Here is a 13,234-nt window from a genome sequence, read left to right as displayed (position 1 = left end):
TGAAAATAAGTATGTTAAGAAATCAGACATTAGCACGTTTTAATTTCTTATTATGTGTGTCTTCTATTGTCTGCAAACTACAAACAAGTCAAGTTCCAAGATCTAAAAGGAATGAGAATGAAAAGAAAGTAGCTGTGGTAAAGTCGATATTAAACCTCTAAATCTGTTAAGAGAAAGTAAGCAACACAAATAAACTTTACTGACCGTACGCTACTGACACAAGAACAAAATAAACTTGTTAAGTGACGTCTTTTATCTTTGCAAAGGTACAACGGGTGTAACGTAAAAGAGATACAAATAGTGACGGCTTCCTTGGAGCAGTAGTGCCAGTAGTCCTACAGAAATGAATGACATTGCACCCAACCATCCAGCACGCGTCAGTGCGCGCAGCAGCCAATCACACTCCAGGAAGCGGGCAGGACTGCTTGACAGACAGCTGTCTCATCCAATCATATTTTTACAACAGGCATCGCTTCCCGCCTTCATTCTGCTTGTAGCCAATCGGGACGCAAAGCATTAATTGCTCATTCATTACATAGCAAAGGGGAGTGACGCAGTCACAGAGGACCTATAGTTGCTCCATGCTTATTTTTTGTGACATGGCCTGAAATAACGTTTTTTTTTTCCTCAAGCCGAGAACGTTAAGATAATTAAAGAAGGACTCCTGCTGTCATCTGGCTGTATGTCGAATCGCTCGACCCCTTGAATTTGGATGCCATTCCGGTTGGAGGTTGCGGTGCACACCGAGGACTAGATGCGATAACCTGCACGAGACATGCCGCAGCCAAAATCACGGAAAATCGCCATCCTCGGGTACAGATCCGTAGGTGAGTCTCGACCAGATCACGCGAAAGGAAAACGGTGGGACGGCATCTTTTTTAGGGCCTCGGGTGAGACGCGGAGGCTGGATTTCAGCGGCCTTTTTGTGTGAATGTAAACGTAACGTCCATCACGCCTCCCAAAGCTTATTAGACCCAAATTAGAGGAATGAACATCTCACAGCAGATGATGGAGCGCCACCTCTCGCGGGGTTTTATCACACGAGGCCTCTCGTTTCGGGCTGAATATATTTGTTTAAATATAAATGTATATATTTTATCGATTCCTTCCCCCCCCCCCTTTGACTGTCCTTACTGATACGTTTCCATATGTTTCGTTAGTGTGTGCCTGGCCTTTTGAAGGCCGGAATGACCACAAGGATTTGACGCATTGCTGTGCGCTTAATTTTGATATAATCTGAAACTCAAAGGAGCGCACTTTGTATGCGGTGAAAGGCTGTGCACGAAGGCAAGATGGCACACGCAGATAGAGCGAGTTTTAGGCCCAGCTGACATTTTTTAATTTAGAATTAAAATGACTTATTCCCACAGAGATTTGGATAATATTTATGATTGCATACCTACCATATACAACCCATGTTATCAATCCCGCGGTATTCTACTATCTTTTATCTATATATTTTTTATTATTTTTGGTCATTTTGAGTTTGAACCTGATGATGATATTTGTTCACATGCTGTGTTTTTCACGCATTAATCCCTTTCACTTCTTCAAGCTGAATACATCTCATGCCAAAGTCATTGACTAATGAACATTAGTTGTGAGGGACACTTTTGTGTAGCTTTTAACTGTAGCTTTCAACATTTCTCATGATATTCCAACATGTGAAAGTTCCCTGTTTACAATATTCCTTTGTGTTTTACAGGAAAGTCCTCCTTGACAATTCAGTTTGTGGAGGGCCAGTTTGTGGACTCATATGACCCAACAATAGAAAACAGTAAGTGGCAATTGAGCTTGACACAAAAAAGGAAATCTTAGATTAGTTAGTAGGTTCAATAGTAGGAACATAGGAACAATAATAAAACCAGCTTAAACTGCATTTGATAGTCCCTCTGCTCTTTTTGACCCTCTTTAAGTATGTAGCCTCCATTATGACACACAAGAAACGGTTTTAAAAAGTCAACAAACTAGTCAGTTTTATTCATAAAGTCCAAAATTACAAATTTGTCTCAGAAGGTTTTACCATCTGAGAAATGAAACACTGTATACTTAGAAGCACAAAAAGGAAAACAAAAAACAATATCATGTGATGAACTTGCTCAGTTGCCATGGAGATGGTTTAGATAACTTTGTATATCGCAATTGGAGTTTTTCATGCAACATGAACTGCTAGGCTGCAACTAACAAATATTTGTATTATCAATAATTATTTGCTTAATAAAATGTCAGAAAATAGAACTCAACAAAAATCCAAAACTCAAGGTCTTTAATTTACAAATATATAAAAGAGCAAATCCTCACATCTTAAGAAGCTGGAACTGGAATTTTTTTGGCAATTTAGCTGATAGAATGAAGATTGTCGTTATTGAATGTGATTTTTTGTTAATCAATCATTGTTACAGCTCCGATACAGCATCATAATTTCGTTTTTGTGTTATCACATAATCTTAATTTTACTTTTCATCATGTTTAAATGATTGGTGGATGGGAGAGAAACTGTTGTTATTATATATCTACGACATGATGTCCCAGAAAGAAGAAGAATGATGACCCAGAATTGCTTCCCAGCAGGTTGCTCCACACACATTTCCAGCAGAAAGGTGGCACTTCTTGGAGAACTCAGCCGCTGTCGTGTTTGTTTAAAGTTCAACCTGCTGGACTTTAGTGCAAAAAGCTTGAAAATCAGTGGCTTGAAAAGTGAGCTTTGCTTTAATGTGCGGTACATTTTAAGAAACGAGATGATTCTTCAAACGCCTAAATACACACACACACACACATGTTTCCGGGCTCTCCAGAGGTTTGAGTCTAACATTTACCTGTAGGCTGTTTTTCCTTTTCCCGACATGTTTGCTCACATTTAGCCCCGTGCTTTTGCGAAAAGCGTGTGGTCCGTATATATAAATAATGCCTGGGTGGTTAACATAAAGTGGAGCGTCAGCGCCATGCTGCAGGCAGTGCAATCCCTCAAGTCCTGTAGATAATGCGACCCATCTCCAGGCAGATATCGACATTCCTGTGCGGGATGAACTCAGTGGTACCGAAATGGATCCGTAAGGAGATGTGCGCTCTGAAGATGCACCGCATGCATCGTGCTGCATAGAGAAAATGCTGCTGTATGATCTCTGTTGGACAAACTTATCTTTTAAGAAAATCATTTCTCTGCGTCCTTTAAATGTTCAATTCCTTTTTTTTTCGATTATGTCTAATGTGTCTTTTCTTTTGACTGTAGCTTTTACTAAAATGATCACAATAAATGGACAAGAGTACCATCTTCAGCTGGTAGACACAGCAGGACAGGTATGCCGGTTGATTTCTTTTTAAATATGTGTTATATGCAACTCGCTCCCAAATCCCAAAGTTATAATTTTTTTTAATCCAGTCACTATCTTTGAGAAAGTAGCTCATGTTCCTGAATACTCCTCGAGCTTTCCTAGTCCTCAGAAATAGACCCCTGGAATTCATATTTGAGGTGGTATTTCCCTTCAGTTTAGCCAGTTATTTTTTTCTTCTTTTTCAAACCTGTAACTTAACATACACATTTCTCCTCCATATCTCGCTCTGTAGGACGAGTACTCTATCTTCCCACAGACCTACTCCATAGATATCAACGGTTACATTCTGGTGTATTCCGTTACATCCAATAAAAGGTACACTTTTACTTTTCCGTACGATCAGTTGAAACTTTGTCGAAATGCCAAACAAGAGACTTTCCCTTCTTGTGTTTCAGCTTTGAAGTTGTACAAGTCATCCATGAAAAACTATTGGACATGGTGGGAAAAGTTCAGTGAGTACGGCTGTTTCTTCTTGTTCTGCTGGCCCACTGTAAATGTTATTATGCATTAATGACAATGCGCCGTGTCCTTTCCCCTTGGATGCAGGGTTCCGATTATGCTGGTCGGAAACAAGAACGACCTACATATGGAGCGGTATGTCCTGACATTTACTTTAATTGTACCGTAGGTCCACCGTAGACAGTAGGTACACCCAGTCATCATTTAGTCTGTGTGCGTTTGTGTAGCCCTGCAAACATGCCATGTTCAGTGGAGGCAGAATTGAACTCAGCGGCTTTACTCAGAAATATTGATGTGCTTCATCCTGTGTTTTCCCCTTTTTTCTTCAGAGTAATCAGCTGTGAGGAAGGAAAAGCATTAGCCGAGTCCTGGAACGCTGCCTTCATGGAGTCCTCAGCTAAAGAGAACCAGGTAAGAGATCACATCCAGCAGCATTTTATATGTTTACTCTTGTGTTTATAATGAACAGCGTTTGGCATGAATTTATTGATCCTTTCCTAAATGCCACCGGGTGCATCTTTGAAGAACACATTTGTAACAGAACGCCTTTGCGGCTAAATGGTTGGAAAGATGTGTGTGTTCCCCTTGGCAGGAAGGATCTAACAAAGAGATTGTATCAAGTTGCATTGTGGGGAATAAGCAGCTGTTCCAGAGCTTGATCTATACTAGGGACTAAAGGTCAGGATATCTCAGCTTCATGTTGTGCCGTTTCTGCTTAAAACCGTCGGTTTCCACCGAGTTTATGGCAGGGATGTAATAAATCAGGGGCCCCTTTGAGAATCGTAGAATATAAATCCCCTTCGACACAATTTATGGCCAGCGTTTGTCAGCATTACCAATTCAATCACTTTGCGATCTATAATCGCAAAAATGTAACCGGTGCTGACGGTGTCCGCCTTCCCCCACCTACGTCGAGCTGTGAGCTCTGCTTCTCCTGCTTCGCATTGTTGCCATTCGAGACCACTCGGCTTCCCTGCAGTCATTTCAGGAGTAACTACAGACTCGCAAGTATTCACAGGGTGTTGCAAATGGATCTAAAGACTTTGTGTCACGTAGATGGTGAGAAATTAGCCCGACCGGTTCGCCTCAGCTCTGCAGAGTGTTGTTTTGGATGAAGGGCCAATCAGTGTCGTTTTCCAGCCACAGCAGGACAGCGATTTTCTGCACAAGAAAAGCAACAATCTAAACACCCCGGTTACCAACGTGTAAATAACCCTGTTCACTGCCTCCATGGGGTGCAGCATGTTGCATTTCGTTCATTTCCATCCAGGGAGAGGAAAAGAAATAAACTCTTTTCATTTTTGCAACATAGCGTCGGGACGTTTTGTTAATCTGCAAACCACAGTGCTTGGCTGTGTTTAAATGCACAAAAGTTTATAAGACGCTCAAATGTTTCGACTGAGACATGTGACAGTGTCCTGTGTGTGTGTGTTCCCTTCCAGACAGCTGTGGAAGTTTTCCGGAGGATGATCCTGGAGGCAGAGAAGATGGACGGTGGCGTGCAGCCAGGAAAGACGTCCTGCTCCATGATGTAGAGCCGCCCAATCAACACACAGGACACTGCACTGGGATATCCCGTTACTTGAAGGCTAGCTGCCAGTTCTCCTCCACCTCCGCTGAGTCCTAAATATTCAATACTGTCTATTTATGGCTCTGATTCCACTGTTATTTATCAGTATTTCTATTCCCCCTTGTCATCCTCATTTTTCTTTGTGTGTTTGATAAAGAAAAGAAGAAAAAAAAGATGAGTGGCGGTTCCCCTGTCCTCCTATAATCCACCCCTCTCTGTGTTCGGCTCCGATGCAAAACACAGAACTTTGGGTGTATCAGAAAGAAATGCCCCCCTGTGCTCGATTATAACGACGAGCGTAACTACGGCCACAGATTGGCTTGATGCAACTTAGCTTCTCATTATGCAGCTTCCATATAGGCAACACGTCCTTCGATGTTTTAAATAAGAGATAAGGGAAACGTACGAGCTCTGAAAATAGATAAGTAATCATGGGGGTTTCTTCTGATACATCACCAGCTGTTTGGTTCCTCCCATGTACCCTTATTCAGCTCTTTTTCTACTTAATCTTCACGCAGTACCCACTCCTCTGTCCCTCAGTTGGTTTCCAGCGGTTACTGTCAGCCGCCCCCCCCCCAAAAAAAATCGGTTTCCATTTTCTAATGTTGAAAATGTTGTACAAATGTTTTTGATTGTAATCATTAAAGCAAAAAGTGGTTATGTAAAGAAAGGTCGAGTGTGGATTTTTTACCGGCTGATAAGTACACTTTTTGTGCCCTGGTAGGCAGAGCAAGTTTATTTTGTTACCTTAAAATATAATTAATATTAAACAGAAGGGATTTAAAAAAAGACTAACAAATACTGTAACTGCACAGCTTTATGAGGATAGAAAACACTGCATATTGCCCAAGATGGATAACAAGCTGAGATCCAGTAAAAAAAAGCCTTGTATTTACTAAATGGCATTTTTCCATGTTGTCTTTTAGAACACACACACCTCTAATTTGCATATTGATGGTACATTGAAGACAAACAAGATTACTTATAAAGAATTTTTTCTTTCAATGGTTTTCACTGCTGTTTGTATTGGTATTTGTCCATATTAGAGATTTTTCGCTCCTCTCCGTGGCTTGAAGTATGCGCGGCTTAGTCGAATATGGTGTTGATCTTTTGCACCAGTCAAACTTTGAGGTAGGTTTTGGTGGTCAATATTAAAAGTAATCAAGGAATGAGGTCAAAGGTCAGTGCAATGTCCTGTGGGACAATGAGCTATGAAAGAGCTGAAGTTGTCTGAATAACTATTCAGATATATATAATAAGTATTGAATATGAATCTAATATTAAATATGAAGATGAATCCCCTAACTGGTGCTATTTGGTCGTAGTATGAAGACTTTGTTATGGACTCAATGTGGATGTCGAAAGGAAAACTTAATAAGAAATGAGAACTCTGTGTCAAACTGCTTTTATTAGTCAACGGATTGACAGCAAGTTTAGTTTTGAATTCACACCTCTGAGATTCTCCAACTCTTCATTTCATAGGTGTTGCACATGTCTTCTGTGCAGCACTTGATACTGATGTAGGAGTTCATCTGCAGCATTTCGCAGTCTGACAGCGCCATGCATTTCTGAAACTCTCCGTCTAAGAAAGTTTTTTTTAAAGAAAAATGATTCATTGAAAAGTCAATGTGCAGTATTTGATATTGAACATTTTCACATGTAACACCCGGATTTAGTTTACTTCTACTTGAATGTTACCATGTGCCCGGTACTGTTTGGCCACAAGAGGTCTCAAGCACATCTCTTTTTCTAGACTTTTTACACAACTTAACATCCCCATTGGTGCCAGTTTTGGTACGAGGCACCCACACATGTTTAGTTATAGAGAACTTCTCCTTTTACGTGACTATAATCTTTAGCAAAGATGATATTCTAACTCACGTGGTGGTTTGAGGAAACTGGCCGCGGCGCAGGCATCCTTCCCCGGTTTACAGGTCTCCACAGAGAGCTCACAGGTTCCTCCAGCCCTCCTGGAGACACACCGGTGGCAGTCCAGAGCCTCACCTGAAGAAAAAAAAACATAAAACAAAACAAGAAGTCATATCGTGTCGGCTTCTTTGGCCGGATAAGAATATCTCCAGGAACTATTGCGAGTTATGAGTTTAGATTGAATCCACTTTGATGTCAGAGGTGTGATTTAAGCCACATGAGATCACACTCTCCTCACACGGGGGGTGGGGGGGGGGAGAATCAGTGACATGACTCACCAGCTGTAAACAGCAGGCCGACGGCCAGAGCCAAAACCAGAAACTTCATCATTGGGTCCAACACAAAGCCTGTGAGACACAAAGCCCGGGTTTTATCATAGCATGCAATACTTTCGGTACTTAACTCCACGGTTTTGGTGTCAAATATAAAGTAGAAATTATGAAAAAGTATTTAAATCCACGTGCAGTGAAATCGACGTCTGACAGCAAATGCATAATTAAGAAACGTCAAACTGATATTGATTTGAAAAATGTCAGGCAAGAGACACAAATGAAGTATTGTTTCACGTTTTCCATACCTCGCTGGCTTGTCTGTCTCTGTGTCTGCCGCTGACTGAGACGCGTTGGTCCACCTTCCCTCCTTTTATGCCCGCGCGTACTTACTGGGCCGCCATGGTAACGTGGTGTTTCTCCCGTGCACGCCCAGCTCCTCACACACCACGGGTACACTGTGTTCAGGGGTTATAGTTTCCCAATGCTCGGATGAATTATGCAACAGCTGTTCACCCTGTGTCCACAGTTTATGTAATTTATGAGTTTTTTGCAGATCTTAATGTATGCATCTGTCCCCGACTTAGATAACGGTTCATATATTAGCTAGATTTAAACCTTAAGTGGAAAAGAGAATATTTGCAAAAGGTACAGTATGTTTGCTTTAGGTGGATAATGTCTATGAGCCATGTGAGGAGTGATAGCTTCAGCCCAGTGCTCTCTAACTATAACCTTGGCAAACAAAGCCTGAATGGACTTGAACCCGCACAGACTACAGAAAGAGGCTGAAAGAGTGGAACCATCTCTCTCAGCTGTCAACACATCAAGTACATCTTGCACAAATAGAGGAATATACTTCCTTTAGTCAATTTTGAAAAAAAAAACATTTTTTACCTTGATCAGATTTTACTGGCGTCAAATTCCATATGGTATTTAAACCTAGACACCCGGAGACAAATATCCGACACTTGTTGGGGTCTAAATAAAGGCACAAAATCATTGATCATCATCATCAATAGAATTAGCAAAAATCCCTAAAATCATTCCGAAAATGAATACATAAAGGGGCACCACCTCAAAAAGGGACTAATAACCAAACTATAAATCATTAAGCGTACGGAACTGAAGTCATAAGTTCAAACCCCGGCTGTGGACTTGGTGTCGCGAGGAGGCCATGTTTGTTCACCACAGGTGTTCCTTGTGTGTCTACCTTGTGTGGTAGATCTATTGTGTGTGGAGGGACATGTGTAGTGGCTTAGTAAATGATCAAACAAAAGAAAGAAGGAAAGACAAAGCAGATGTTGGTCGCCACAGTGAGACACGGCGGCTTTAAACGTGACGACAGGTTCACGGGGTTTGCTGTGATTCCTCGAGGCTCCACGTCCGCTACTGCAGACACCTGAATTTGAATGCACCTGTGCGCTGACACCCACGGTGCGATTTAGTGAATTATTTTTGCATTTAGTATGAAACACCTTAACTGAATTTAGTAAGTTAAAAAGAAAATGCAACTTAAAAAACACAACTAATGTACAAATTAGTGATTTTCCAAAGCAAAAGCTCCATTTCTACAGAGAAAAATATATTTTCTGAGTATTTAAAGTTTGGTAAATGCTATTTCATCAATAATTCCAGATAAGGGCTCACATATGTGTGTTTGTGACATCTCTGACTCCAATTATGCTGAAATTCTGAGTGAGTTTTAGAAAATAAAAATCCTAAAAGTCTCATTTCTGAATATTTGCATTGCGATAAACAATGACTGAGTGTGTTGAAAGCGTTCCGGACTCTGACCACTCTTGAACCAAAACATTTCACTGTACAAATAAATACTTTTTTCAAAATAAATACATTAATTTCAATATTTAAGGTTTTATAAAATTACTTGATTTTGTAGATGTGTGTGTGTTCGCTGACTCAGTACATTTTTTCTCTACCAGTTGAGGGATCTTCCAAAGTATATAGTATATATAAGTTCATTTCTGAATGATTAACGTGTAATAAATATACTTTTCTCAATAATCCCACACCGCGACATCTGTATATGTGTTAAAATCTTCTATAAAACTGGTGATTTTTGATGTTCAGAACAGAACAGGTCAAAGTCCAAGTAGATCCAGGGATGTCATCTGGATCAGCCTCTGAGAAACAACAGCAGAGAGTGAAAATCTGCTTTGGAGCAGAACATCTGTGCTGCTCTGCTCATTCCGCTTCCATCAAAATGCAGACACAGAGATGGGAGCACCCATCGTTATTTTATATCAACATTCTCACAGCTGCTTGCCCAACTTGTGAGGTGGCGGATTTCTGGTTGGGTCACACACGTCCTTTCACATCTGCCTAAATGTTCCTTCCCTGTTCATTTGGCTGCCTTTGCTCGCATCGTCGGAACACCACCCAAATATTATTCCGCAAACCAGACTCGGCGTAACATCACAAAGGCCAGTCATAGCAAAATCTCTCCCCCCCACCCTCTGCATTGTTTAACCCCCCCCCCCCCCCCCCCCTCCTGAGAGCCAAACTCCAATATCAGCACTGGCACATGTAAGGGAAAGTGTCCATGTGGCAAAATGTCTAAACCCCCCATTGTTGTGCCTTTGTTACCTTCGCCTCGCGATACCACCGCCCTGCCTGTCGGCCATATATATCTGGGCGTCCACATTTTTCCACTCTTAGCCTGTGGAACAGCTAACAGTGGAAAAATGTCTCAGTACTCAGGAAAGGTGAGTACCAAAAAAACGTGACGCAACCATGTGAATTACCGGCAGGATGCAAATGTCCGTCTCGAGCGTCGAGTGGAATATTTCTGACTGTTCACAGCACTTTCTATGCGAGTATTTGTTTAGCAGAAAAGTATTTGAATCTTCAAAAAAAAAAAAAACAGATCGTGTTCTATGAGGGGAAATGTTTCACCGGGAGGAAACTGGAGATCAGCAGCGACTGCGACAACTTCCAGGACCGAGGCTTCATGAACAGGGTGAACTCGGTCCGGGTGGAGAGCGGGGCCTTCATCTGCTTTGACCACCCGGACTTCAAGGGCCAACAGTACGTTCTGGAGCACGGAGAGTACCCCGAGTTCCAGCGCTGGAATGCCCACAATGATCACATGGGCTCCTGCAAACCAATCAGGATGGTGAGTGTTTGGGTGCGCGTGGGTGGGTTTGTGTTTGCGTGAGAGAGAGAGAGTGAGAGAGAGAGAGAGAGAGAGAGGTATCGAATATTTAGTTGTTTGAATAAACAAAAGAAAATAAGAAGCCTGGCTCATTTGTTCACATCTGTTTTTCAGAAATTGTAAAGAAACATTCCAATAACATTCCTCTTCCAGTCCAAAGGCATATTAACAGCTCGAGCCTTTTCCCTTCACACCTACTGATACCATCACTTGAAAGAAAAATCACCAAGAAGTCTTGAGATATACTTTGTAGACTGTGGGCCATACATATTGCCCTCCATGAATATTTAACCTCTAGATGTCAATAGGCACAACAGTTAGTGCACTCGATAGAGTGCCTGTAAGAGAAGACCTTGATCCTCGGAAGTGAGTTGAAGGCAAAGAAACGTCAGCTGTAACTCACTGAGAGGATTTTTCATTATCCCCCCCCCCTCAGCATGGAGAGCACTACAGGATGGAGCTGTTCGAGGGAGACAACTTCTCAGGCCAGTGTGTGGAGCTGTGCGACGACTGTCCGTTCCTGCAAGCACGAGGCCTGACAAAGAGCTGCGTCAACTCCATCAAGGTTTATGGAGATGGAGCGTAAGTATCTCTCCAGCACGGGGACATTTGAAGCACTTACAAGTGTGCTGGAATAGTCTGGTGTTTATTGTAGTTTATTAGTGAATGTGAACTACACGGCTACTTTTTTAAAGGGTCATAAAGCATTCCATCAGGCAGACAAACTTTAAACACATTGAACATTTTTGTCATTATGTCATTCATTTATTCTCCCAAACAGATGGGTTCTTTACGAGGAGCCTAACTACCGCGGCCGCATGTACATCGTGGAGAGAGGAAACTACTGCACCCACATGGAGTGGCAGGCAGAGAACCCCAACATCCAGTCTATTCGCAGGGTGGCAAACTATTTCTAAAGCATGGCACCGTCACAGGCAACGTGCAAGCAGAGACAGAGTCAACCACCGGGGGAAAACACACCACACTGTCAACAAACCTCCTGTTGACTCTGTGGGGCTATAAAATAATAAAAGATAAAGCACATGTTTGACATGGCTTGTTGTTTTATTTTTGTACGGAATACTTCGAAGGCTGAAATAAAGTAGTGAACCTACAAAACCTTCAATCGCATTTCCATTTTATTGATTTTGTAACATCGGCCGCTCACTCGGTGTGGAACTCTTAACTTAAACCGCCATGGTGCGTTGCAGACGTGTCTGTGGGCTGTGATTCAAGTTATTGCTGTCTCTTGAAGGCCATATATTCAGAACCTTTACCTCATACTAATGGATCTATTAACAATGCACATGAACAACTGAATACCTCTGAACACAAATTAATAAAAGGGTTGAGTATTTTATTTTAATGGGAGATTCTGGAAGAGAAAAGCAGTCACTCCGCCATCATACAAGGGAATGTTTGTGCGTCAGCAGTAAATGGAAGAAACAGTGTGCGCCGCGGACCTACAGTTAGAAACCAAGAGTGAAAGGGAGATATTTAACACAGGTTGACGCATCATCCGCGAAGGCCCCGGTAGCTCTGCTACCCTCTAGTGTCATTTCAAGTCGTGACTTTTGCTGCAGGGTTTTCTAGTGATTGCAGTGTGAACTTTCAGAAGCATGACACAAGCCCATATGGATATGGACACGGAGGGTGGATTCTTTCCTTGAATAAAAAATAGGAAACCCCAATTCTGATTAATATCATATGATAATAATAAAAATAATCAGTGAACGTCTTTGTACATCCACTTGAATTCTCCATCCAGCTTCTATGACATCATGCACACAACAGGTATATAAACGCCAAGTTTAACAGCCTTTCACAACATTATTAGCTCATACGTCGATGTTTTTTGATGAACCACTGCATCATTTCCCTCCCAGCGCCCTTATTCTTTTCGGAATGTCACACCGTGGTTGTGACCAGTGGACCTTTAATGAGCACTCGTGTGCTTTCTCTTCCAACTGTCATGACAACGGAACACCTTTCTCTGCACGGTTTCACTGTTGGCCTCTATCAAGTTACAGGGGTCAACATGGGATGGCTTAATGAGGAAATGCTTGGTCTTGAGTTACACTCGGTGGCACTAGTTTGGGGGCGATTACCTATGGCTAACCTCATTCCTGGGCCATTTGCCGCATAAATTGTGTGGGTGTCAAAGGCAGGCTATTAGTCAAAGACAAGGAAGAGAGAGGGAATCTGAGTGAGGCTTAATGGCATTTTAACAAAGTAATTGCTGGTTCAGTACAAAAATGGGAATTCATCTTTTACACAAAGGACTTCTGTTTTGAAAGAGCTTTTTCTTAAATACAAAACAATGGAAACTATGTGCAGTGATGATGTATTAGTATTATTAAAACATCTATGTTATATAATAAATAAGCCTTGATTATTTGCTGTAGTGTGTTTCTTCTTAAGTGAGGAGATTACAAAAGAGGAGCATACCCAATAATTAGTTCGAGGATAATGACTTGAAACGCCTCCCTTTGGAGGGAAATAT

General features: G+C 41.7%; 3 protein-coding genes across 4 annotated transcripts; 2 read left to right on the top strand and 1 right to left on the bottom strand.

Annotated features, from left to right (window-relative positions):
- The first annotated feature begins 525 nt into the window (after positions 1–525).
- Positions 526–6,031, top strand: rheb (Ras homolog, mTORC1 binding). Its single transcript, XM_037459046.2, has 8 exons — positions 526–827; positions 1,706–1,777; positions 3,230–3,297; positions 3,565–3,647; positions 3,728–3,784; positions 3,879–3,926; positions 4,121–4,202; positions 5,234–6,031. Exons 1-8 carry the CDS (start codon positions 776–778, stop codon positions 5,324–5,326), a joined length of 555 nt encoding a protein of 184 aa, XP_037314943.1. The 5' UTR covers positions 526–775; the 3' UTR covers positions 5,327–6,031.
- Positions 6,032–6,750: 719 nt separating this feature from the next.
- ly97.3 (lymphocyte antigen 97, tandem duplicate 3) lies at positions 6,751–8,568 on the bottom strand. 2 transcript variants are annotated; one of them, XM_062557751.1, is made up of 5 exons: positions 8,454–8,568; positions 7,868–8,017; positions 7,569–7,637; positions 7,243–7,365; positions 6,751–6,943 (listed from the first exon to the last, which is right to left on the bottom strand). In XM_062557751.1, the coding sequence occupies exons 1-5, from the start codon at positions 8,557–8,559 to the stop codon at positions 6,807–6,809; spliced, it is 585 nt and encodes a 194-aa protein (XP_062413735.1). In that variant the 5' UTR covers positions 8,560–8,568; the 3' UTR covers positions 6,751–6,806. The 2 variants fall into 2 exon arrangements, with proteins under 2 accessions (XP_062413735.1, XP_037314942.1); XM_037459045.2 differs by lacking the exon at positions 8,454–8,568 and having other exon boundaries at positions 7,868–8,022.
- Positions 8,569–10,100: 1,532 nt separating this feature from the next.
- LOC119209613 (gamma-crystallin N-A-like) lies at positions 10,101–11,822 on the top strand. Its single transcript, XM_037459044.2, has 4 exons — positions 10,101–10,282; positions 10,444–10,692; positions 11,168–11,313; positions 11,513–11,822. The coding sequence occupies exons 1-4, from the start codon at positions 10,130–10,132 to the stop codon at positions 11,646–11,648; spliced, it is 684 nt and encodes a 227-aa protein (XP_037314941.1). The 5' UTR covers positions 10,101–10,129; the 3' UTR covers positions 11,649–11,822.
- Positions 11,823–13,234: the final 1,412 nt, after the last annotated feature.

This window comes from Pungitius pungitius, chromosome 15 (genome assembly GCF_949316345.1).
Source record: "Pungitius pungitius chromosome 15, fPunPun2.1, whole genome shotgun sequence".
Taxonomy (NCBI): Eukaryota; Metazoa; Chordata; class Actinopteri; order Perciformes; family Gasterosteidae; genus Pungitius; species Pungitius pungitius.
This window is presented reverse-complemented; position numbering and strand designations above follow the sequence as displayed.